This window comes from Aulonocara stuartgranti, assembly GCF_965226115.1.
Source record: "Aulonocara stuartgranti genome assembly, chromosome: 3".
NCBI classification, from domain to species: domain Eukaryota; kingdom Metazoa; phylum Chordata; class Actinopteri; order Cichliformes; family Cichlidae; genus Aulonocara; species Aulonocara stuartgranti.
The window spans coordinates 18,350,352-18,376,206 of record NC_138941.1 but is presented as its reverse complement, the minus strand read 5'-3'; the positions used below and the strand labels follow the sequence as shown (position 1 = coordinate 18,376,206).

The window sequence follows — 25,855 nt, the reverse complement described above, 5'->3', positions numbered from 1 at the left end:
TGAGTATTGCACACCTTGTGCTTTTGGGCACTCCAGTGATGTTGCAGCTCTGAAATATGGCCAAACTGGTGGCAAGTGGCATCTTGGCAGCTGCACGCTTGACTTTTCTCAGTTCATGGGCAGTTATTTTGCGCCTTGGTTTTTCCACACGCTTCTTGCGACCCTGTTGACTATTTTGAATGAAACGCTTGATTGTTCGATGATCACGCTTCAGAAGCTTTGCAATTTTGAGACTGCTGCATCCCTCTGCAAGATATCTCACTATTTTTGACTTTTCTGAGCCTGTCAAGTCCTTCTTTTGACCCATTTTGCCAAAGGAAAGGACGTTGCCTAATAATTATGCACACCTGATATAGGGTGTTGATGTCATTAGACCACACCCCTTCTCATTACAGAGATGCACATCGCCTAATATGCTTAATTGGTAGTAGGCTTTCGAGCCTATACAGCTTGGAGTAAGACAACATGCATGAAGAGGATGATGTGGACAAAATACTCATTTGCCTAATAATTCTGCACTCCCTGTAGTGTGATTTAGATTTCATTGGTGTAAACACCAGTCACACAAGCTAACCCATGGAGGCAGCAGCAGGCTTTGTGTTTGGTCTGTTGGCTTAAACTAAGAGAGTTTAGTTTGTTAGCACAAAGAGCTGTCAGCTAAAGCCCCGAATGCACTTTGAATACAGACGAACTGAGAAAAAGACTTTAAATACAGCAAACAGTCAAACTGACCACATGTTTTTCTGCTGATCATCCACAGCAGTACGTTTAGCATTCATGCTAGCAGCAGGCTATGACTGTCCACTCAGCACCAACACAGGTAGGAGTGAGCAGTGATGAAGCAGGACTGTGGGCAAGTTTGAGCTACAATCCTATTGGCTTCTCAGTTTCTCCAAAGAAAAGGGGAAAAATTCTTGGTGTTGTGAAGATGTGAGTTGGTCTTGTTGTCGTGGGGCTGGAAGGATGCTGGCAGTGAGAGGCTTTTCATACAGTGTTCAGTAACAGAATGAGAAGAAAGCCACTGCACATGAAACAAGGTGCTCGTAGTGTTTGTTTACTGTGTTTGTGCCACAATGTCAGATCAGTTGTAGATTCACATGCAGACTTGTCCAGTGAAACCAATGCAAGTACTGCAGTACAGAGCAAAGACTAAGCAAGGGTGTTATTGTAAACTTTAACAAAAGACTGTTATGTGACAAAGAGTAAGTACATTATTTTTATGAGATTGTTCATCATGTCTTTAATTTAATATTTCCAGTTTTTCCTTCCTGTCTCATGAAGCTGTGACATTTATTGTTTTTCTCTTAGGATCAATAAGAGGCCAGAATCTCCTGGACCTGAACCCAGCTGTGTTTCCTTAAAGAGCAACGAGTCGAAGGGTGTTGGTGAAGACTTTAAAGGCTGTTCTTCTGCTGCTGAGAGGTAATGTGTGTCTAGATGTTGTTCCTGACTCTGTATTTCTGAATAGATCCTCATGTTTAATATCAGCTCAGCTCTTTTTCACACATTTCTATGTTGGTATGTGAAGCGGTGTGTGTTGGAGTGTTTCCACAAACACAGCAGTCAGAGTGGAAAGAGTGGATGTTGTAGGAGGTGTTTGTGTAGTGAAGAGGCTGAGTGTCTGTAGGACTCCAGCTGCTCCAGCAGGTGTCTCCTTTGTGCTTTGCTTCAAACACAGTGTAGGGAGGAGCTTCCACTCAGGTGTTTCAGGTGTTGCTGGATGGAGGAGGACAAATAGTTTTTCCCTTCAGTGACACTTCAGCAGCTCAATGTTCTGGGAGATGTTTGTCTTTATGAAGGTTTATGGATTCTTGTTCTTACTTTGGTGAAACTGAGCAACACATTTTCCATCTAACATTTAAAGTAAATTTCCAGGTGAATAAAAGATCTGCAGCTGCAGCCTCTGTGATGTTTCACAGTCTGAAAGTAACAAATTCAACCAGAGTTCAAACAAAGGCTTAATATACGTGTGTGTTTGATATAATGCCAACAAGTACAAACAGGTGTTCTTACAGGTCTTAATCACAGAGGTCTGATAAGTCTGGTGACTTTCACACTCAGCAGTTTTGCTGCCTTTTATTTTATATTGGCCTTTTTAAAGCCCTTCAAAGTCTCCCACATTCATACAGAGCTTTTAACACCAAACTCCTTTACAGTCCTTCTCCTCTCACACACGATCACACGACTGATTTGTCTGCAGCAGCTGTGTTACTGCTAGTATTTTATTATGTGTGTAATCTCCTCATATTGTTCCTGTGGTTTAGTTTGACGTCCTTCTGCAAACTCAGCTGCTCTGTTGCTGATACACGTCTCCATGAATATGATTGATCAGATGCTGCCAACACCATGTGTTTCATGTGAGCGCTCAGCTGAAAGCCTGGGTTGACTTATCGAGTTAATAACAAGCTTCACGTGACTGTGAATGCTAAAGTGAATCCAGATAAAGGAAAGAGACCCTGCTAATGTTGGACTCACTTCTTAGTGTAGATCCCAGGAGGAAGTTCAACATAGCCATTCTTTGTGCTAGCTCGACCAAACCTGAGAGCACAGTGCAGGATAATGATCATCATCTGTCTCTGTCAAGGACATTTAAAATCCACAAATAACAAACATAATTATATTTGATCATTAAAAATGATGATTAAACAAAGTGTCAAACATACTTAAGTAGAAGGACTGATGTTTGTGTTAAAATACCCTCTTAAAGCTGAAATACTGATTCAACTTTCTCCAAAAGTTGATTCTGTTCATCTGGACGTAGCGTTTTGTGGGAGAAACGTTTTGTCATCATCCAGGTGACTCCTTCAGTCTCAGCTGACTGCAGGATTCAATCTTATAAACAGGACATTTGCATAATGACTGAAACCAGCCCACTGAAGGAACAATGGGCTGTGAGGTCAGTTCCTTAATCTTAATTATGCAATTCTCATGACCATTGATCAACAACCACTGATCAATGGTCATGAGTACCATTCACAGAGAGTTGGGGAATGGCTGCAATCACAGCATGTAAGATGGTGACAGATGTACCCTTAGGCCCCCTCCTCAATTCAGAGATGGTCTTTCCCTTTTCACGTAAATGGCCTCTTTGACTCCGCCTTCAAACCAGCGTTCCTCCCTGTCCGGGATGTTACGTCCTCATCATTGAAAGAGTGCCCACTGGCCTGTAGGTGTAAATAGACTGCAGAGTCCTGGCCTGACGAGGTGGCTCTTCTGTGTTGTAGCCAGAGGTTGTTTGGTTTCCCCGATGTATAAATCCTGCCAATCGTCCTGCACTTAACAGCTACACTATGTTACTCTGTTTGTGTCGGGGGACCCGATCCTTGGGGTGGACCAGTTTTTGGCGCAGCGTGTTTTGGGGTTTAAAAGCCACAGAGACCCGGTGTTTAGAAAAAATGCGACTCAGCTGCTCCGACACTCCTGACACATATGGGATAGCTACAGGTTTTCTCTTAGGCAGCGGTTGTCCTTCTCTCCTGGATCGACTGGAACTTTCTTTAGGAGCCTTTCCAGCTTTGACAAAAGTCCAGCTGGGACACATTTACGCTACGTCCAGATGAACAGAATCAACTTTTGGAGATTTACTTTCCTGGATGATTGAGAATGCATCAAGACGTTCCTCCTAAAGTGTTATTCAGAAAAATGACAAAAAAAGTTTTAAAAATAAGGATTAAAATATTAAAAACTATGTTTTTGAGTTTCCTGATGTAGTACAAAAATATATGAACATAACTGTATATAGGACAGATATTTACGGTTCTTTTAGGCAGCACCAAAAAACAAAAAGACTATTTTAAGCTGTCTGAGGTAGTGAGTCAACATGTCACACTGGGTCAAAGGTCAGGGAGTAAAAGTGTGTTTTAAAGGAGGTTTAAAAGCAGCGAGTGAAGGAGCCTGTCGAGGTAAATCGTTCCATAACTGATCAAATTCAGTTGGTGGACCTCTGTGTGAAATCAAGCATCTGGTTCACAGAGAGGATAACCCTCACATGGGCTGTACAACATTATATAGGGAGACATTGTATTTTTATTTTATTTTTTATTCCTATTTATTCTATTTATCCCCTATGTGTATGTATATATATATATATATATATATATATATATAACAATTCTGTAACTGTAACTTCGGTCGTTGCTGTGCTTTTTGGAAGTCGAATTTCCCAGAGGAACCCACCCGAGGGATTAATAAAGTTCTATCTTATGTTATCTCTTATCTTATCTTAAAAACAGAGATTATCGTAGCCATCGCTCTCTCGCATGGACGTGGCAGTCTTGCTGTCTGCTGCGAATCCTCCCCGTACCTCCGTGACCTCGTCTGGTATCTGCTCCCTCCTCTGTAAGAGACAGTAAAGGAAAACACGTCTCTGCCTAGTCTTGAAAATCTAATCTTATCATCCATTGTTCTTCTAGGGCCTCTTCTTCTTGTGGCCTCAGCTAACTGCTAATATTTAAATGGCTAACATTAACATGTGTGCCAGCCAAGTTCACATTTATGATGAACTATGATTAATTAACTGATGTTGAAACTGGAGCTTTACTGACCTCTGAAATTCCTCCTAAAGTGTTATTCAGTGTTGTGACAGTCAGCTGCTTCAGCTGCTGCTGGGATGGGCTGTGGCAAAGAGAACAGAGAAAATCCAAATCAGAGTTTTTCTCTGAATTAAAAGGAAACAACAATATATTCTACATGGTGAAACTGATGGTTTCTGGTGTTTGGGTCTGTTTTTCTGTATTTATGCAGATAAAGTGTAAACTCAGATGAATTATAGCATCAAATGTTAAAGGAAAACATCAGGATGAGTGTCTGTGAGCTGAGAAGGACGTGAAGCGAGCAGTTTATCCCAGAGCTGAAGCTGCTCTGTGTGCAGAGATGAGCTCAGATTCCTGCTGTGATTGATCAACAGTCACAGAAATGTAGACTTGTAGTTATTACTGCAGTATGGTCACAGCAGATACTGATAAACATGTATTATGAGGATGGATGATCAAGTTTCTCACTCTCTCCTTTAAATCTCAGTTTTTTTCTTCTTCACAGTTTATCTGTTAATTTATTAATGAATAACACTGAAAGAGTTTCTGTTATATTTCCCCTTGAACATCAGCTTATTAGGGCGGCATTAGGAAATAGCCCCCCTCCAAAGAATGAATAAATGAATGATGATAATAATAAAATGATTCAAAAGCAGAGCTCAGAGTGGTAGAATGGTCAAACATGGATCCACGGGTGGTTCAACTGCATTTGGTGACGTGACCAAAGCAAATCTTTCAAATAATCCCACCATCAACGGGATGTTGTCTCCTTTACTATGGTTACTTTACTTGGTCGCCGTGTGAATTTCTTTGAAATGAACCAAATTCTTTTATTTGTTGGTTGTTGCATATTTAACCTCTACAGTCAGGAAAGGAGGAGATGAGGCCTCAACAATGTTGGGTTGTAGCTGTGCTTCAGGTTAGAGTGAGTGTCCATGGAATAAATGTAAGTCAGTGAACTGGAAACATGACTGTGTTCAAACTTTGTTTCCTTTTTATAATGAGTCTAATCAAAGGTGGACAGAAGTATCTCCACTGTGACTTTTCTGTGTCACCATCAGAGCTTCTGCACAGTGTCATCAAATCTGGATGTTTCTCACTAACAGTCACTGATTGTAGTGATAAAGAAATGTGTTCACAGAGGGAGGAAGAGGAAGAGGAGTGGTGTTTGTGAGGAGGAGCAGCAGTCCTGCTGTGCTTTGTGCCAGGACGTCCTGAAGGATCCAGTCTCTACCAGCTGTGGACACTGGTTCTGCAGACAGTGCATCTCCTCATACTGGGACCAGTCTGCTTCATCAGGAGACTCCTCCTGTCCCCAGTGTGGAGAAAGATCCAGAAGCAGAGCTGGACTGCAGACAGCCAGTCAGAGCAGCTGTGTACAAAGTAAGACTGAACATCTGTCTGCTGATGGACTCATTTCTGAAAACTGGACTTCTTGTGTTGTTCAGACATTGAAGAGTTTTCTTTCTCTTTAGTCTCATTGTTTTTCTTTCTTTCAGCAGATGTTGGTCTGCAGGAGGTTTTAGATAAACATAAGATCAGTCTGAGGAGGAGATGTGAACGTGTGACTGAAGGAAGTGATGAAACAGGAAGTAGAACCTTCCTCAACAGGATCTACACTGAGCTCTACATCACAGAGGGACAGAGTGAAGAGGTTCATACCCAACATGAGGTGAGGCAGCTGGAGACAGCTTCCAAGATGGACGCCCTCCATGATGCTCCAATCAGGTGCCAGGACATCTTTAAAGCCTTACCTGACCAACAGAGACCCATCAGAGTGGTTCTGACCAACGGCGTGGCTGGTGTTGGAAAAACCTTCTCAGTGCAGAAGTTCACTCTGGACTGGGCAGAGGGCTTGGAGAACCAACATGTCAGTGTGGTGGTTCTGCTTTCATTCAGGGAGCTGAACCTGATCAGAGATGAGCAGTACAGTCTTCTGGAGCTGCTCCATGTTTTCCATCCAACATTACAGAAGGTCACAGCAGAGAAGCTGGCTGTCTCTCAGCTTTTGTTCATCTTTGACGGCCTGGATGAAAGCAGACTTTCATTGGATTTCACCAACAGGAAGCTGCTGTCTGATGTCACACAGAAGTCATCAGTCAGCCAGCTGCTGACAAACCTCATCCAGGGGAATCTGCTTCCCTCGGCTCTCGTCTGGATAACTTCCCGACCTGCAGCAGCCAATCAGATCCCTCCTACATGTGTTGACAGGCTAACAGAAGTACGAGGCTTCACTGACGCCCAGAAGGAGGCGTACTTCAGGAGGAGATTCAGTGATGAAGAGCTGTCCAGCAGAATCATCTCCCACATGAAGACATCCAGGAGCCTCCACATCATGTGTAGTATCCCAGTCTTCTGCTGGATCACTGCTACAGTTCTGGAGCACATGTTGACTACAGAGCAGAGAGGAGAGCTGCCCAAGACCCTGACTGACATGTACTCACACTTCCTGCTGGTTCAGACAAAGAGGAAGAAGAACAAGTACCATGAGGGACGTGAGACGAGTCCACAGGAGCTGACGAAGGCTGATAGGAAAGTTCTTCTGAAGCTGGGGAGGCTGGCATTTGAACATCTGGAGAAAGGAAACATCATGTTCTACCAAGAAGACCTGGAGCAGTGTGGTCTGGATGTGACAGAGGCCTCGGTGTACTCAGGAGTTTGTACAGAGATCTTCAAAAGAGAGTGTGTGATCTTCCAGAAACCAGTCTACTGCTTTGTTCATCTGAGCATTCAGGAGTTTCTGGCTGCTGTCTACATGTTCCACTGTCACACCAACAGGAAGACAAAGGTGCTGAAGAACTTTTTGGGAAAAAAATACAACAAGTCCTCTCTGGATGATTTCCTTAAACGAGCCATGGAGAAATCCCTCGAGAGTAAAAATGGCCACCTGGACCTGTTTGTTCGCTTCCTTCATGGCCTCTGTCTGGAGTCCAACCAGAGACTCTTAGTAGGTCTGCTGGGTCAGACAGAGATCAGTCCAGGAACCATCCAGAGAGTCATCAACAACCTGAAGGAGATGAACAGTGATGAAATCTCTCCTGACAGAAGCATCAACATCTTCCACTGTCTGATGGAGATGAACCACCTCTCATTATTTCAGGAGATCCAAGAGTTCCTGAAGTCAGAGAACAGATCAGAGAAGAAACTCTCTGAGATCCAGTGCTCAGCTCTGGCCTTCATGCTGCAGATGTCAGAGGAGGTTCTGGATGAGTTGGACCTGCTGAAGTACAAAACATCAAAGCGGGGACGACAGAGACTGATTCCAGCTGTGAGGAACTGCAGAAAGGCTGGGTGAGTCCAGATGTGATCATTAACATCATTGATCAGTGTAGGTTAGTAGTTTAATGTTGAAAATAAAATCAGATTGTAACCACAAAGTGTTTGTGTCCGTACGCTGCAACCTTCCACACCATTCCTTTATTGTACAGACTCAGCAGCAGCTCCATGGATCCCAAATCCAAGAGTGGAGAACAGATTTGAAGTGTGTCACATCCATGCAGTCACAGCTGTTTCCACCATGTTTCCACTGATATTAATCCTGTTCAATGACACGTTTCATATCAGTGAATATGTTCTTTAGGACGTCCACTGACATGTTTAAGTGTCCTGCTGGAAATCACTCACATCATCCATGAAATCCATGAAAAATCCTTTTAGTGTTTCTAACTTCAGCCTCTGTCCTCTCTCTCTCTCCATCCTCCTCACTGCTTCTTTCACTGATAATCACACAAACATCGTATTCAGCTACAAAATAACACAATAATATCATCTGATGATCATTATTATAAGAGCAGGATCCATATTTGATATCAGAGTAACACACTGCTTGGTTATGTGCAGTCATCATCAGTGACTGTGGGTCAAACAGAAGCTCTCTGATTGGTTGCTGACCTTGGTCACCTGTCCACTCTCACCTGTTTGTGTTTGCTCTCTCTTTGCTGTCTCCATCCTCTCTCTCCTTTCTCTCCCTCTCTGTCTTTGTACGTCACTCAGGTCCAATGGAAACAGTGACATTTACAAACCAATCAAAGACAAACTGATCCATGTCAGGTTATAACAATATTCAAAGTGAATACAGGCTGCTGCTGGACACAGACAGGTAACATCATTTTGACTTGCTGTCACCTGGATCTGGACTCATAAACACTGAAGCCCTGAACAGGAATACAAATCATTTTCTGCCAACTAGCGACACACCAGCAGATAATGGCTCAGAAAGCTCAAATGAGCCAATCATTTCTGTGTTTAGTTCCCCTGAAATCAGATCTGATATCAGCAGCTCTGAGTTCATTCATCATTATTGTCCAGTGATGAGATTTCTGCTCCGTTTGGTAACAGTCAGCAGGTTTTTCCTGCGTGTGGACGTGAACAGTCGTACCTGACAGCAGGTAGCAAACAGAGATCATCTTTCCAGCTGGAACTCTTCACTGAGCTGAACTCATTCAAAATGTTCTGGAGTCAAAACAGGAAACAGTCCAAATGTGTGTCTTCACTCTGACTCTGGATCAGATCTCAGTGACAGACTGTGGACATTATGGAAGCCTAAATGTGACACCATCTTCCTCCTTCATCTGCAGATTAAAGCCAAACAAAGATTCTCATTAAAAGTCTGCAGGTCTGAGAGAGACTCAATCGTTGTGTCATGTCAAACACAGTAAGAGGAGCTGAAGCACAGATGTGAAGAGCATATTCATCAGATTATGACCTCACTCTGTTTTGTCTTCATATACATTCAGTCTGTGTTTATAATAGAGATGGCACGATACCACTTTTTTATGTCCGATACCGATACCGATATCATAAATTTGGATATCTGCCGATACCGATATGAATCCGATATAGTGTTTTTTAATCAACAAAACTGTTTTTTTTAATATCTTGCTGCATTTTGTATAAGTTCATACTCAAGTTTAAAACAACAACTACACTAAAGCTATTCTGTTATACCTGTATGCAAAAAAAAATATTTCATAGTTCAGCAATACTGATCAATCTAATAAACTTAAACCTACACCATCCTCCCTATTCTGGTATTTTAAAGAGTACTTAGCGTAAATATTAAGCAACCTAACTAATAGGGTTCCAACTCCCAGCAACAACAAAAATAAAAAAATAAAAAATAGGGAACCACCCCTCACGCGCCACCTCATGATGCTTAATCGACGTAATCAACCTTAATTTGATGCAGTGTGAAAAAAAATGCACAGAAATCAATTATTTTTCAAGAAATATTAAATAGATTCAACATCTTTCTTCAACAAAATTGCAGACTGCACAGATGGTACCTTCCCAAAGGAAAATGTACTATAGCTTACTAGGGTATATATATTAGACTTAATAGTTACTATATACAGTAATTGACTTCTATTCATTTTACATCAAATTAAAACTTTGGGTGTCAGATAATTATTTATTGAAAGCTAGACATTTTAAATGAGAATAAGAAAGAAAAGTATGTCTTTGTGCCCCCTTTTCCCTGTTAATGCCCTACCTGCCCCCCTGGCTAAACTTTGCTAGATCCGCCCCTGCACAGTTACCAGCCGTCAGCTACGTAGAAAAAGATCCTGGTGTCATATTAAATAAATTCTAACAACAGCTTATCAAGCTTAAACGTGCTGCTGTTGTTCAGCCGCTGGTTTCTTCTTTCTGGTGCAAAGTGGGCCAAAAACAAACAAGAGAGACGGACTCGCGACAGAAAAGCTGATCAGCTGATCATTAAGCAGTTTCATGATTGAAGTAGCAGCCAGAAGAGGCAGTCGCTTGTTAAGCTTAACGCAGGAATGCTTTACAAACATTCAGAGATGGACTTACACACTTGCTTTACTTCTCTCGGGGATAACTTTGTCGGAGATGAAATGCCGGGTTGCTAGCGAAGCTCCAAATGCTATCCAGACCACCGACAGGTCCCACATGCCACAGCCGCTCTATCACGTGATGCATACTGCTCTGACATGCTAACGTTCTGAGGTGAGTTACGGCGTGTTGCAAGTTTTGTGAGGTGCTTTCGTGATATTTAATGGATCGGATTACATTTTTTAATTTTCTCCGATATCCGATCCAGTAATTTAGGTCAGTATCGGACCGATACCGATATGTAATATCGGATTGGTCCATCTCTAGTTTATAATGCAGATTTTCTGCTTTTATAATAACACATTTTATATTTTCTATCATCACAGACTGACTGAGTGTCTACTCTCAGAGTCTCACTGTGAAGTTGTGGCCTCAGCTCTGAAGTCCAACCCCTCCCATCTGACACAGCTGGACATGAGTTGGAATGATGGCCTCCAGGATTCAGGTGTGAAGCTTCTGTGTGCTGGACTGGAGAGTCCAAACTGTCGACTGGAGACTCTGAGGTGAGTTCACTGACTGCGGCTGTTGTAGTTTTTCTATATTTCAGGTCTTTGATGGATGTTTGAAACTTTCTTTAGTTCCTAAATGTTCAGGATGTGTCTGAAGACAAATGTGAAGAAGTTTGAGTGCTTTCAGAAATGTTGTCTTTCCAAACGACTGAACAACAGTTTTTCCTTTTGGCTCCAAACAGAAGTGACAGACTTGAGCAGGGTTCATTTAAAGGCTGACAGAAGTGGAGTGGTGACGGGGAGATGTTTGACAGGACAGTGTTTCAGCCTCCACAGGTTCATGTTGTGCTCCATCAGTCAGTGAAGATGAAGTCAGTGCTGATGAGGCTGTAGAGTGTGTGAGGGATGTGAATGAGGATGATGAAGATCTGATGATAGCAGATAAAAACAGGCTGCAGAGACTTTGAGCCATACAGGGCACACAGTGTGTGTACAGAACAGCTGAAATCATTATGGAGGCCTCACTGGAATATGGAAGCATCACAGTACAGCTTCAGTGAAGCATTAAAGTCTCTGATATGAGATGAGAAATGAAGCAGCCAGAGCTTTTTCATGAGTGGAAATCCACTGTGACTGTGAGCTGCTGCTACAGCCTCCAGATTAGCCAGCAGCTCATCCTGCTCAACATTTCCTCACCAACTTTAATGGAAGTGTGATGTTTTCAGCTGGAGTGATGGTCAGGGTGGCCTCCCTCTCCTCTTCTTCTCCTCTTCCTCTTTCATTTGTAAAGCCACTTCTGCTGCTTTCATTCATTTGGAAGTCCTGTAGCTGAGTTTGGGAGAGACTAACAGCCTCGGCAGCAGAGGGGAGAAAGGCTGTAACACCACCACTTTACTCTGTTCTACCTGTCACATCATTTTATCAGGAAACAAATATGCTCATGTTTTTACTATGTTTGTCTTGAAGATGTAAGAAGATCACATGGTGCTTTTTATTATTGTGTTGGTTTGTTTCCTGTCTCTTGGATGGAGCCCAGCTGTGCGTGGCCCCTGGGCCTGTGGTCAGAGTGTGTGCTGGATAATCCGGCCCAGGATGAGGCCAAACTGACATGGGATGAAATGTCTGTCACATAATTGAGCTTAGTGTAGTTTCATTTCTGCACAATTTAAAAACAACCAAAACTTTGTTCTGTCTTTTCTATGTTATACTGTAGACTTTCTTTGATACTGTGTCCAAAAGGAGCAGCTTTTACTTTGAAGGGGAGGCGTCTCTGTTTCCTCTTCAGGTTGGATGATGGAAGCAAATGAGTGTGTGATGTTCTTTCAGTGTTGCACTTTGTAGATGCTCCCTGAGCACTGGTCTCACAGCCAGCTGCACATAGAGACCAGTGTTGTTAGTCCAGGTCAGAAGATGACTTGTTGGAATGAAAATGAGCTTGTAGTTTGTCTGCTTTAATAATGTGACTGGAAAAAGGTGTTGGACTTCAAATATGTCCATTTCTTTCACACTTCACCTTTAAAAGTGAAGCCTTGTGGTTCCTGGAAGGAAAAACACGACTTTTTCAAGTCTTTGTCCTGTTTTTATGAGAAATGTACGACTTTAATGTGAAACATTCAGAGTTTTTTCTCTTGTTGTGTTTGTTTGAAGCTGCTTCCTGTTGGCTTCAGCTGTTTGGAGTTTCCATTTTCTAAACTTCTACATTCTGAACCTTCTTCAGCTCTGAACAGATGATGAAACACTGAATGATTTCAAGCTCACACTTTGTCTAATAAACTTACATCTTTCATTCTTCATACAGATTGGGGGGCTGTGGTTTGTCAAAGATCAGCTGTGATTATCTGGCAGCAGCGCTGAAGTCCAACCCCTCCCATCTGAGAGAGCTGGAGCTGAGCTACAACTACAAGCTGCAGGATTCAGGAGTGAAGCATCTGTGTGGTTTCCTGGAGAGTCCAGGATGTGGACTTGAAACTCTGAGGTCAGTCAGCATGTTTTAGTTGTGCTGAGATGAATATGATGTGAAAGTTGTGCTGACACTAAACTGCAGACATCAGGCTGATATTATACTGATCCACACTGAGGATCTTCATGGTAAAGTCTGTTTTCTTCTTCTCTGGTTTAGTCCATTGACTGCAGCAGAACAATGTTCACATTTCAAACCTTCAAAGAAGAAGAAAAATCCTCCACTGGATAATTCACTGTGAAACTCTCCAACTCCTCATTCCACCTTAAAGTCTGTCTGACACTGAAATCCAAAGCAAAATGTGCGTTTGCTTTACAGACAGCAGTCCAACACAAACATACACACATCATCCAAAACACAGTCCAACATCCTAATCTCCTCCACTGCCAGCATGAATGATGGGAAAGAGAAGGAGGAACACTCTGACATTCAGGGTTAGAATGAGTTTCATGAAGCAGACTGTGAAGATCAAAGCTGCATTAGAAAGCTTACATGAATGAATGAGTGGACAGAAGTGGACAGAGATCATCTGAAGCACTTCAAAGGCTTTAAATCAGCACATTTCTCTTTATTCTTTATCAACTCTGTTAGTTTCTCTCAGTTTTCTGTGGAATGAAGCTAACAGCAGGCTAATAAGATGCTGACCAATAGGTTTCTATTAAAGGTTGTAATTTGTATATGAAAAAGTGCTTTGGCTCAGCAGGGATCAGCTTACAGGTAGAATACAGCTGCTGGATGGGATTAGCATGTCATAGCTATCTACCAAACTGCTAACTGGGGGATTTCAGGCCATCTATGGATCATTTATGCTAACTGTTTATTCAGCTTAGGCTCACAGGGCTGCAGCCTGTGCCCTAGCTGTCATAGGGCAAGAGGCGTGGTCCACCTGCACAGGTGAGCAGTCCATCACAGGGCCAACAGAGAGAGACAGAGAAGCACTCTCTCACATCCACACCTACAGCCAATTTAGAAGCACCAATGAACCTAAGCAGCATTTCATTGGACTGTGGGAGAACATCCAACCTCCACAGAAAGGCCAACAAGCTTCAACCTACAACCTTCTTGCTTTAAGGCACTAGTGCCAACCACTTTTCCCCATTTCAGCCCAAATCCTGCATCTTCCTGTTTCTGACTCCAGGCCAGCTCCACTAACACTTTCTCATCAGACACTGCCACCTAGTGGAGGAAGTCTTAGTTCCATTTGAAGCTTCAGATGACAGTTAGTTCCTTTACAAAGAGGTGGAGGTGGTGGGGCCACAGCACCATCATCACTGAGTGCCATAGGACACTTAACCTTTGTTTCCATATGCTGGGAACTTCCTGTTGTTCCAAGGAGGACTGGAAAATGTGTGAAAATCTCCCAGTCAGTTCCTCACAGCACACTTCAATCATTTCCCTCCCACAGCATCAGGACCAGGGCTTTTTCTCTCTTTGGTCCCACTAAGAGATTTCCACACAAACACCTCATCAGTGGGACTCTCAGAGCTACCAGCCCTTTGCTACAATCACAAAGCTCTTCATTGAAATCAATGATATCAAAGCTGGAATCAAATGAGTCCAAGTCTTCTGCTGATTCAGCATCACATTCATCTTTGCTCCTTGTTCTGCATCCCCACCATGGACTTCATTCCTTTCCAAGCCAGCCTTGAGTGTCCTTTATTCAGCTCATCCTCTGCTTTACTTTTACACCTGATTTTAGCTGCTTTATCTCTCTTTCAACAAGTTTCTGTGCCTCAATCTTTTTCTTCTCTCCCTCATAACAAGACAGCTTCTTCTGCCTGAGAACATGTTGGAGTGATTTACTAATCCAGGGCTGCTTATTGGGGAAAATACTTCCTGTTTCCAAAGTAATCCCCATTTTTCCCAGAAAGAAATGTAAGTAGAAATCGATGATCTAAGTGAGAACATGAGCCTTTAAAAAGTCCCAGTGGGTGCAGTCAAAGCAGTCCCTCAGTCCCAGTATAGAGTCTTTGGTCCAGACTGGAACAACTGTGTGCCCAGTTTGAGCTCTCTTCAGTCCTGTGACCTGACAGACCCAGAGGGGCCATCACATCACATTTAGAAGCTCCCCTAATGGAGCCACAACACATGTCCAACACTTAGTCTGTCTTGTTGGACCAACTGGAAGAAATGATTCAAGGACTTAGTCACAGAACAGAGATTCAAATCTCCAAAATCCAACTGGCTGCATCAGGACATATAGTCTGAAACTCTGCACAGTTTCCTGTTTGAAGCTGCTTCCTGTTGGCTTCAGCTGTTTGGAGTTTCCATTTTCTAAACTTCTACATTCTGAACCTTCTTCAGCTCTGAACAGATGATGAAACACTGAATGATTTCAAGCTCACACTTTGTCTAATAAACTTACATCTTTCATTCTTTATACAGATTGAGTTACTGTGGTTTGTCAAAGATCAGCTGTGATTATCTGGCAGCAGCACTGAAGTCCAACCCCTCCCATCTGAGAGAGCTGGAGCTGTGGGAAAACTACCTGAAGCATCCAGATGTGAAGCAGCTGTCTGATCTTCAGCAGAGTCCAGACTACAGACTGGAGACTCTGTGGTCAGTAGAGTGATGGAGTGAGTGGGTGGTGCTGTCAGCAGTATTGTACTAAACACAGTCAGTATGAAACAAAGATTCAGTGTTTCCTGTAAAGCTGCAGCTTCTCAGTGAAGCTGTGAGAGGAGAATGGTGACAGGCTTCAGGATTGGACACAAACACTTCCTGTTTCTGACCTTTGTGGTCACCATAGTAACAGCTGACACGCTCTGATCAAACAGTGTCAACAGCCAATCAGCTCTCTGAACAAAGCAGCACGCAGACCAATGACTGCATTCATTTCCAAGTTTAAAGCAGTGAAGAACACAGTCTGTAGGTGAGGAAGAATTTAGTGAGAGCAGATGTTTGGATGGAATTCCTCCAGTTAACAGCTGGAACCGTCCATCTGGATTGTTGGGCTTGTTGTTGGGGTTCCTACAGAGCTCAGAGTGGACACACCAAGGTTCTTCTAATGAATGAAAGTCCAAACTCAAACTAGGAGGGAAAAACATTTTCATCAACTTCAATAAAAATCCAAAGATTAGAAAAAGTGAAGCAACAATGAGTCCTAGTACAGTCCCAGCACTGAAGTCCCTGCAGCTCTTTATACTGGATGTGCTGCATCACTGACTGACAGCTGATGAAGAGTCTCTGGAAACACTCGTTTATCTCCTCTGCTCTTCCTTCTTCTCTCTGCAGGTGGAGGTGATGATGGTAAACAGGACGGTGTGTGTGCTGAGAGAGGAGGAGCTGTGTCCTGATGATCCAGAGAGGTTGAAGCAGCAGCAGCTTGTGTGTAGAGACGCTCTGACTGGGCCATGTTACTGGGAGGTGGAGAGGAGAGCTTCATCCAGCAGTGACTGACAGAGGAATGAGAAGAAGTGCAGATGACTGTCAGTGCTGCAGAGTGAACTGCTCTGAGAACAGCTCCACTGTCAGACACAATGTAGAGTCCAGCATCATCCCTGTGTGTCCCTCTGGATCTGACAGAGGATCATCAGTGTATCTGGACTGCTCTGCTGCTGCTCTGTCCTTCTACAGTCTCTGCACAGTCTCTGTCTGACTCTGGCTTCAGACCCTCCTGGATCAAACTCACCTGGAAAGACTTTCAAACATCACTCAATAGATTTGAATACAGAATATATTTGATATATACTGTAGATGTACTGTAGAGTTGCAGTTTGTCACTTGTAAATACAGTCTGTGAGCAGCTGTGAGCTGAAAGATCTTTCTAGAAACACAATGTTTTCACTCTTCTGTTGCTTTTTCATATATTTCCACAACATTAATATTGATCCCACCTGTCTCACCTGTTTCATGCTTTTATACATAATAACAGGACACGTGTGATCTGAGCGCTGCTGTGGTTGCTGTGCTGCACGTCTTCATTTAGATAACAGAGATGTAACCCAGTGAGTTTACACGACTCAGTAATGCACTACAACATTGTTATTGTTAATTGTGATTCATCATTACTCTGTTAATCACTGAGTTGATCAAAAATAAATCAATAATAAAAGATAAATACTATAAATATAAGAATAAAACCCAAAGAGTATATTTAACACCCCTACTGGTTAGGCAGGAACAAGCCCCGCCTTCCCCTGGTCTGTACCGTCACGTGCTCAGACACAGAGAGAGACGGAGGTGCACGAGACCATCGCTGATTTTCACCGCCAAGCTTTTTGCTGGAAAATAACTATTAACTTGATAAATTGAGCAAATATCCAGAAGGGCAGGTTGCTCTTCTCTCACGAACAATTGCAACAGTGCGGTAGGACGAAATCGCACCAATCACAAACTTTTGACCTATTGGATTTGACTTGACTAAACACTGACTATTAAGCCGGCAAGACTGACATATCTGAGCTCAGATAGGATTCTGATTGTTATTATTATTGCTGTCACTGTATTTTATTTTATGTTTTCATTCCTGTTCATGAAATGCTGTTAAATTGTTGCTAAATAGTTTAATACAGTTCATAGCAACTTTACCTGTGACTCCAGTCATTCTTCTCCACGCAACTCACTTTATCCCTCCTACGAATTTAGCTATTGGCCCATTCTCTCCATCTTACTTTAATTTCCCCTACCCTATCCTGTACTTGGCTACAGAGACATCTAGTGGTTCAGAGGGAGAACTGCAGGAGGTGGAGCTGTGTTTTAGCATGGAAAACTTTTTATCTTTTAGGCGCAGATACAAATATGACAAGTATCAGTGTAAGATACAAAAGGTCACATCAGTCAGCAGAGGGAACAGTGATCACACAGCAATGTAAGAATAGAAACATAACAGTGAATCTGGACATGTATACAGATGGAAGCAAACAAACAGGATGTAACACTACATTAAAGCCACAAATGGGAAGAAAACAAAGCCAAAGGAAAATATATTTGATCTCAGGAATCCAAATCAGATGCTTTAGAGCAGGGGTCGGCAACCCTGGGCACGCGTGTCACAGCTGGCACGTGAAGGGTTAACTGATGGCACGACCATAGCTGGACTGGCCATCGGGCATACTGATGGTGATTTTTCGTTTTTATGAGCCGATGAGGTTTTTTTATTTTTTTGTAACGGTATAAACAATGAAAGATGGCGGATTGGCCGGATGCTGGTCGATGTGTAGAAATAAGTCAGTTGTTTGGTGGTGGCTTTGGCGGAGCTTCCACAGAGGCAGCAGGTGGATGAGGGAAAGGGGAGGCAGGAGGAGCAGAGACCCGAGGCGGCCGCCGGTCCGAGTGTCAGGTGAACTGAACTTCAGGTAAGAAGTTATGACCTGCAGTCTGTCTGGGTCAGATATAAACCAAGTTTAGGTGGAGTTTATTTTCCTTGTGCTGACTTTTTACAGTCAGTTACAATAACTCGTACTGCTACTAGCTAGCATGACGGAGTTTCTATACAGCTGGGTGGTGCTATGATGTTACTGATAGTGAACTTTACAGTGGCTTTCAAAAGTATTCGGCCCCCTTGAACTTTCCCACATTTTGTCACATTACAGCCACAAACATGAATCAATGTTATTGGAATTCCACGTGAAAGACCAACACAAAGTGGTGAACACGTGAGAAGTGGAACGAAAATCATACATGATTCCAAACATTTTTTACAAATAAATAACTGCAAAGTGGGGTGTGCGTAATTATTCTGTCATGGAAAAACACACTGCCATCAACTGTTTTGTTTTTGTCAAAATCACTGTAATATAATCACTGTACCTTTATATACACGTGACTTGTATTAATGCTGCTGCCCTCTTGTGGCTAAAGTGTAATTATGTTCTTGTTATTAGGGAAAACATTTGAGAGTAACATGAAAAATGAGTCAGCACTTTGGCTTTAGCTGAAGAAATCCTCATTTTTATGTCATCAGTTATAGTTGCATGTATTAATTATCATAATTTAACCTTTAATATTGATGTCTTACATTTATTTTGAGTAAATTAGCAATTTTATGGTATTTTATGGTTGTATTAAATAGAGACATCACTAATGAATTAATTATTTCAGTAATTCATTTAAAAATGTACATAGTCAATTAAAGAAATATATTAATAATGAATTATCCATTAATTTCATTTAAAATGTTTCATTATTTGTTTATATACAATTCTAATTAGTTAATTACATATTTAATCAATTATTGGTTGGTTTTCTATTTTAATTATTTTACTGACACATTTAATGAATTATTTAATGATGTATTTATTTAATTCACGTTGCTACTCCTGGCCCTGCATCGCTGTTCATAAATACATTTTATTTGTCAGCTTCACCCATCAAAGTCAGGGGGCGGGGTTAATGCTGATCAAGTCAAAACCATTGCTTTGGTCTGGTGGGCGTTCTTTTAGTGGGCTTTTCTGTCACGGCCTGCGTGGCAGACTATGATGAGGGGAAGGAGGACCCCAATGCTGGACTCTTTGATGAGGTCAGTGCGTTTATTTACAGTGATGCAAAATAATCCAAACAACAATAAATCCCCAGTGCGTTCCCGACTCTGACATGTCCTCTTGCCAGTGTTAGTGTTCTTTGTCTCCACTCCTCAGTGTCTGAGCACCCCGTGCTCGCTGCCCTCTCGTCTCCACACTCCTCCTGGGGAATAACAAAGAGGCAGCCGTCAGCAACACCACAATGCAGCAGACTAGTGATGGGACGTTCTGTATCGAGGCTTCGAAGCGTGTGTCGAGTAATGGAGAGGGCGTTTCCGCGAAGCGCGTATCGAGGCTTGCTTCATTTATGGGAGGAGCTGAAAATGATGACGTCCGAAGCCTCGCTGCCCGGCTGTACCACGTGACTGGTTCAGGAAGCGGTTCGAACTTTGCCGCAAATAATCATTTTCCATACTGCCAGCATAAATATACACAGTATACTGCCATCACTACAATATAGATGTTTTACACACTCCTTTTGTTGTTGACATTTACAGGCTGTGTGCAAAATGCCACACTCTTCAAATTCATGCCAACTAATATTTTTACGTCCAGTAGGTGTCCTGCTAGAGCAAATGAAGCTTCAAGAAGCTTCGCGTTGGGGTGAACCAATTGGATGAAAAGCTTCAGTGCTTCATGAGGCTTCATCTGCCCATCACTACAGCAGACTAACCTTAACTAACGCGCCAAGAGACTAACGTGAAGTTACGCAATGATCCAGCATCGGAGACAGCTCCACCACACTCCTAAGTAGCTCCTCTGACGAGGCTTGATCAGCTGCAGGTGTGAGTAATTCTCCTCCGCAGGTGTGGCCAGGCTCCTGGCTGACACACACACACACACACCTAGATACACAAACATGGAAACAGGAGACAGCAGCACCAAAAACACACATGTCCATAACTTCTTACAGGCCCTGGGTCACCCAGACCCCGGTCCCATGACAATTTCTCAAAACTAAGTAGGCCTACACACCAGGGTTTGGATATGTGTGGACCCAAACTATACTTTAACTTTACCCTTTTTTGTGTGTCACCAAATACACTTTAATATCTTCTAGACAAGAATGTAGTGGCACAATCTTTAACCTCCTAAGACCCAAACTCCTCCGTGGCATTCATTTTTAATTTCTCTTTGATATTTGGGCTGATTGGGACCTGATGAATGTAAAAACAAAGAATTACCAGATTTTTTTTTCTTACCAAATTTTTGTTTCTGAGAAAAATGAGAGCCACATATGAGGATATTTGTCTAAAATTTTGATAGCACAGTGGCAGTGTAACATCCTCGTAAGTGGATATCAGGCCCTTGTAGAGCAAAATGTAGTATTTTGGTCTAAACAACCCAAAATGTGATGTCCACATATGTGGACGCCAGGTCCTAGGAGGTTAAATATCTGCTCACTTTGTCAAAATGAACCTAATCATCTCTGATGAGTTCAGTGATGTCTGCCAGCTCACCTTGCAAGTTGTCGAGCTTATACCGCCGACAACGCGGCACACAACTTGTAAACCCCCTGCTGACTATCACCTCTTGAGTTATTTATTTATGTTAGTTTCAACTGTTCCTGCAAAAAGTAAGCAAGTGTTACTGATAAAAAGTCCAATAGAAGCAAAGTCTAAACTTTGAAAACAAAAACCTGTCTGATTAAGATCTGATCTTTGGGGGGTTTCAATAAGCAGTGTGACCCGTGTATATGCATCAGGGGTGGTTTTGATTATCGATTTATCGATTAAAATCGATTCTGGCTTGGATAACGTGACATCGATTCATTAAAATCCTGAATCGATTTTTAATATAAATTTATTTTGGCCAAAACGCCAGAATCTCAGGTTAAACCTCCCAAAATTTCAACAACCACCAAACAGCTAAAACAGTAAATGAGAGCAGGAACACGGATTCTGCACAAAGACGTAAACACAAAGCGCGGAGCCGCCGACGCATCAGAATCAGTGAGATGTGACTTTCTCACCTGACTGCACGGACACGAGCTGAAAGCCGACAGCTCGCTGATTCTGATGTTTCGGCGGCTCCGCGCTTTGTGTTTACGCCCTTTTTGAGCTGATTCTGAAGCTGCAGGTTTGATGTCTCTCCAAACAATATTGAGTAAACCAGCAGCAAAAGAAGCTCCAAACTACGCTTCACATAAACATCGTCATGAATTCCCTCTGATTGTTTTGCTGCCACCAGGATAAAATCACACTTCATGCACAGCTCTCTCTCTCTCTCTCTCTCTCTCTCTCTCTGTACTTCAAGAACAGTTTCCCGTCTAAAAATCTGTTTTCTGCATTATTCGCTTGCTTGTTACGCACAAGTCTACCGTTCTTACAGCCTGTCGGCCGCTGTTTTTTTTCTTTTACTTACTTCTGAAAACAAAGCCTCGTTTCTGCCGTTCAACACTGAACAAATTTGAACTTTTTAAAATGATGCAAAATTGCAAAACTCTCAGCTGTGTCTGTAATCAAACCTCTGTAACTTTGCTCTGCTTCACGTCAGCAGCATCAGGTAATGTTCATATGTTCATTAATGGTTTTCTTTTGTTTTTGATGTACTGCAGAATATTTGTATAAAATCCCAGGCCAGGAAAACCTTCATGTTTTTCTGTTTGATCCTCAGCTACTTTGACACAAAGGCACCTGCTGTGATGCTCACACCTTTGATAAAGTCTGGCAAGTGTCAGATTTCTTTTTATAGATATAAAAATATAGAAATGTACTGATGCATGACCTGAATTATAATATTTCTGACTGTCTGAGGCAAAATTTCCCCGATTCAAATTGAATCAAATTATATGCATGTTTTGGTTTTTTTGGGGTTTTTTTGGTTTTTTGTCCCGTTTGGATCTTTAGCCATCAGAATTGTTGTCTTAAGGCCAAGAAAGATGCCAAGCGGATTTATTTTACCAAGTGGATCATCATGGCCTTGCCATATTGGTCCATTTGATTGACCTTTATTATAATTATGAATTTATTTTATTTTCAGTTGCTACAAACGGGACAGACATGACTGTGGGATAGGACAGGGAGAAAGAATGAAAGAAAGAGAGGGAGAGAAAGAAAACCAAAGGGGAGAAGAGACGGTGAGAAGGGGGGGAAGAGAGAAAAAAAAACAAACAAACAAAAAAAACAAAACACCTGGGTCACCTGTATGGAGAAAAAAAACAGAAGAGAAAGCAAACAACAAAGAGCAACATAATAAGAAAAAAAAAGCACCATCACAATAAACTAGCTAGCAGTAGATATCAGTAGATACTAAATAATAAACGATATTGTGCAGCACGCAAGATAGACAGCGCACAATGTGCTTTGAGGCAGCAGCCAAGAAAGCTGTAGTCCGCGTCTGTGAATACCCGTGTGTACACCTGTGTGTACACCTGTGTGGATCAGCATGCTTGTATTCCAAAGGTTTCTCCATGTAATGATCTGCTAGAGGGTGTGGGGGGGCCACAGCCCCGTCCCCCAGGGTATGAAGCAGGTATGGAGGAGATCAAAACTCCAGACATCCAGAGGCCCCCAGAACACAAGAGACCAAGGAAGACCCACAGAGGGGCAGCCGCGCCACTGTCCCAGTAAGAACTGAGGAGAGTCCCAGATGAGGGCTCATTCAGCAGCCGCGGAGCAGAAGCCAGGGGGAGTTGCAGTGACGCGCCCGTGAGCTCCGCCGGCAGCCAGCTGTGCCTGAGTGACCGAGCCCCAGGCCGAGAGGCCGGGGGCACCCCACCTCCAAAGTGGCCCGAGCGAGCCCAAGGTTCCAGGCCCCGATAAGCGGCCGCCAAGGAGTGAGCCGGTGTGTACCCGGACGCCCACCCCCAGACACAAAGAACCACCAACGCACCGACACCTGAGGGAGTCCGCCACCGGCAGGGGAAGTGGTGGTGGGTGGAGATAGGCCTCCAAACCTTGGAGGGCCTGAGATGTCCCCAGAGAGGTGGCGTCTGATACCCAACCTGACATATAGACACAGACATACAGGCACACACAGACACAAACATCCATTCCCACCCTCATGCTCTCATATGCACTTACTCCACACTCAACCGACGTGGAGACAGACACAAGGAGACGCTGTACACACGATCACACTCCCCAAGCGTACTCTACGAACTGGGTCTAGGTACCCTTGCCCCTGGAGGGGGGAACTGCACCCAGACCCAGGTGGTGTTACCCTTTTCCCTGCGGTGGGGAGAGGCAGACCGCCCCGACTCCGCAGCAGCAGGGAGGCCCCACACCCCAGACCGCAGTCGGACGGCCAACTCCTCCTCCTAGCCCTCCCGCTCCAGCAGGCCGCAGAGGATGGGGGTGAGAGAAGACTCCAAACCTCCCTCCACCCACTCATTGTAGTGTTGATGCATGTGTGTTCTAAGGTGCATTTAAAACCCAGGAGGGCATAGAGCTACCTGCCAGAGAGCAGCAGGTAAGCGCATAGTCCCTCCTGCTAGCCCTCAATGTCTACGTGTATTTAAAATTGAGAGGTGGGCAACGATGCCAGGGGTGAGGTGTACACCCTGATGGTAACTTGGACTCCGTGTATCGTGCCCACCCCCAAGATCCTATATGTATGTGTAATGAGGGTGTGAGTAATGTGAATGTCTAAGTTGTGGGATAAAATTGAGGCAGAGGCAGCCAGAAGGGGACAGAGGGGGGGAGTAGCCTCCCCTGCACCCTGGTGACATACCCCTACTCCAAGGCCCTGCATGTGTGGGTGGTTGTGGTGGAGCGGGAAGAGGGAGGCAGCTGGAGATGGGGAGGGAAGGAAGGGAGGGGCAGGTGACCCCTCCCTGGGGCCAGCTCCCCCGCTGACCCCAGTAGGCACCCCCATACTCCGCGACCCGCCAGGGAAAGGGGGCCCAGGCCCATCCAGACCGGGGCCCAGCGCAGCAGCGCCCCCCCGGCCCCACAGAGCCCGGGAAAGTCCACCCAACCCCACCACAGAGAAAACTGCACACACATTATAACTGTGCTGTCATGTGCAGCTATTAAAAATAAAAGTAGAAACTAATCAATATCCTTCACTCTAAATTGTTTTTTAAATCCCAATAAATGGGTTACAGTATCTACATGAACCCCGTTGTCAAGGAAGCCTCTCACTTACAGCCATACCAGCCTGTTCTCATCTGATCTCTGAAGCTAAGCAGGGGCGGTCCTGCATAGTCGCGTCACCTTCACCTTGCTCCATGTTAGAAACTCCATGATATCGTGTTCCCTGCTCAGGGTAGCACACTGATGCGCATTTATTCAGTATTCTTCGGGGCCGCAGCCGATAAGAGTTAAAACTCGTTGCACAAGAGTGTCAGGTTGACACTGTGCCCGCTGCACGCTACAAGGTTAACAAGTTCCTCACTACTGAGCCCAGACGGACTAGCCGTAGACATTTCCTACATTTACAGAATAAATAAGTTTGTGTATTTCCTAAATATTTCTTTCCTATTGTTCTTTTGTTTTGTTTTGCACAAAAGCGAAATGCAATGAGGAGCGTTGTCATGAAGCTTTTCCTCAAGCTGCCTCCACTGAGTGAGCAGCGGGGCCCTCTGCAGTTTGTGTGTGGAAGTGCAAAAACTTACAGCACCTGGTATTCCCAGGCTGTCTCCCATCCAAGTACTGACCAGGCCCGACCCTGCTTAGCTTCCGAGATCAAACGAGATCGGGTGTGTTCAGGGTGGTATGGCCGTAAGTGAAAGGTCAGCTCAGAAACGGCGTTTTTATACATGCTGTAATGACACATACACGCTTATGTTTTTGTTTTCTATATTTAAGTTAAAATGTCCAAACGACAAAAATGTTGGACTTCCAAATCGACCCAACACACTGTGTGCTCTCTGTCACTTTAACACTGTGCTGTAATCAACGAACATGTCTTCTTATCGTGATGTTACTGCGGGAAAAGCATTTTTGGAGCTCAATTTGAAGCTGCAGTTAATAACAAGGTTTGCATGTTGTCGCTGTAACATATGAAGTTTAGCACAATAATATATATCAAACTGTGTGACATTTGGCACCAATAAAAGGTCTTTTTCACAGCTCTTCCATCGCTTACGGCCATACAACCCTGAACACGCCCGATCTTGTCTGATCTCGGAAGCTAAGCAGGGTCGGGCCTGGTCAGTACTTGGATGGGAGACTGCCTCGGAATACCAGGTGCTGTAAGCTTTTGCACTTCCACACACAAACTGCAGAGGGCACTTCTGCTTGTGCTTAGAGGCATGAGAAGTTAACATTTATGGGTGATAAAATCCTTTTTCTATATTTTTAACATGAGAATATCAGTTTTCCATCTTGTGTTCCAGAGTAATCGGACAAAAGACAAACGTAGAACAAGGAAAAAAGAGGCCAAGTGTCTCACCTATAAAACAAAATGACTGTTTTCTGAATAGTCTCACACAGATAAACATTTGCAGGGAATACCTTTTCCTTCAAAACAAACGTCACAGACTGTGTTTTTCTTTACTGATTGTATTTGAGTAGAAACTCAGATTAAAATGGCATCAGTGCTCATAAAATGATTTAACTGTAAAAGTAGGTGTAGTGGATCACTTTGCATACATCTAGATAAAAGTGCAGTAAGCAAAGACTACAGTGGTCATTGAGCAGCTGTTCCTATAAT

The 25,855-nt window shown here is 43.4% G+C and overlaps 1 protein-coding gene across 1 annotated transcript in view; it reads left to right on the top strand.

Annotated features, from left to right (window-relative positions):
- Positions 1 to 25,855, top strand: part of LOC309700493 (uncharacterized protein) — a 2,098,293-nt gene that overhangs the window by 2,011,296 nt on the left and 61,142 nt on the right. Inside the window, exon 67 of the mRNA XM_082524046.1 lies at positions 12,633 to 12,809. Coding sequence (XP_082380172.1) covers positions 12,633 to 12,809 — 177 coding nt within the window. The remainder of the gene's footprint in view (positions 1 to 12,632; positions 12,810 to 25,855) is intronic.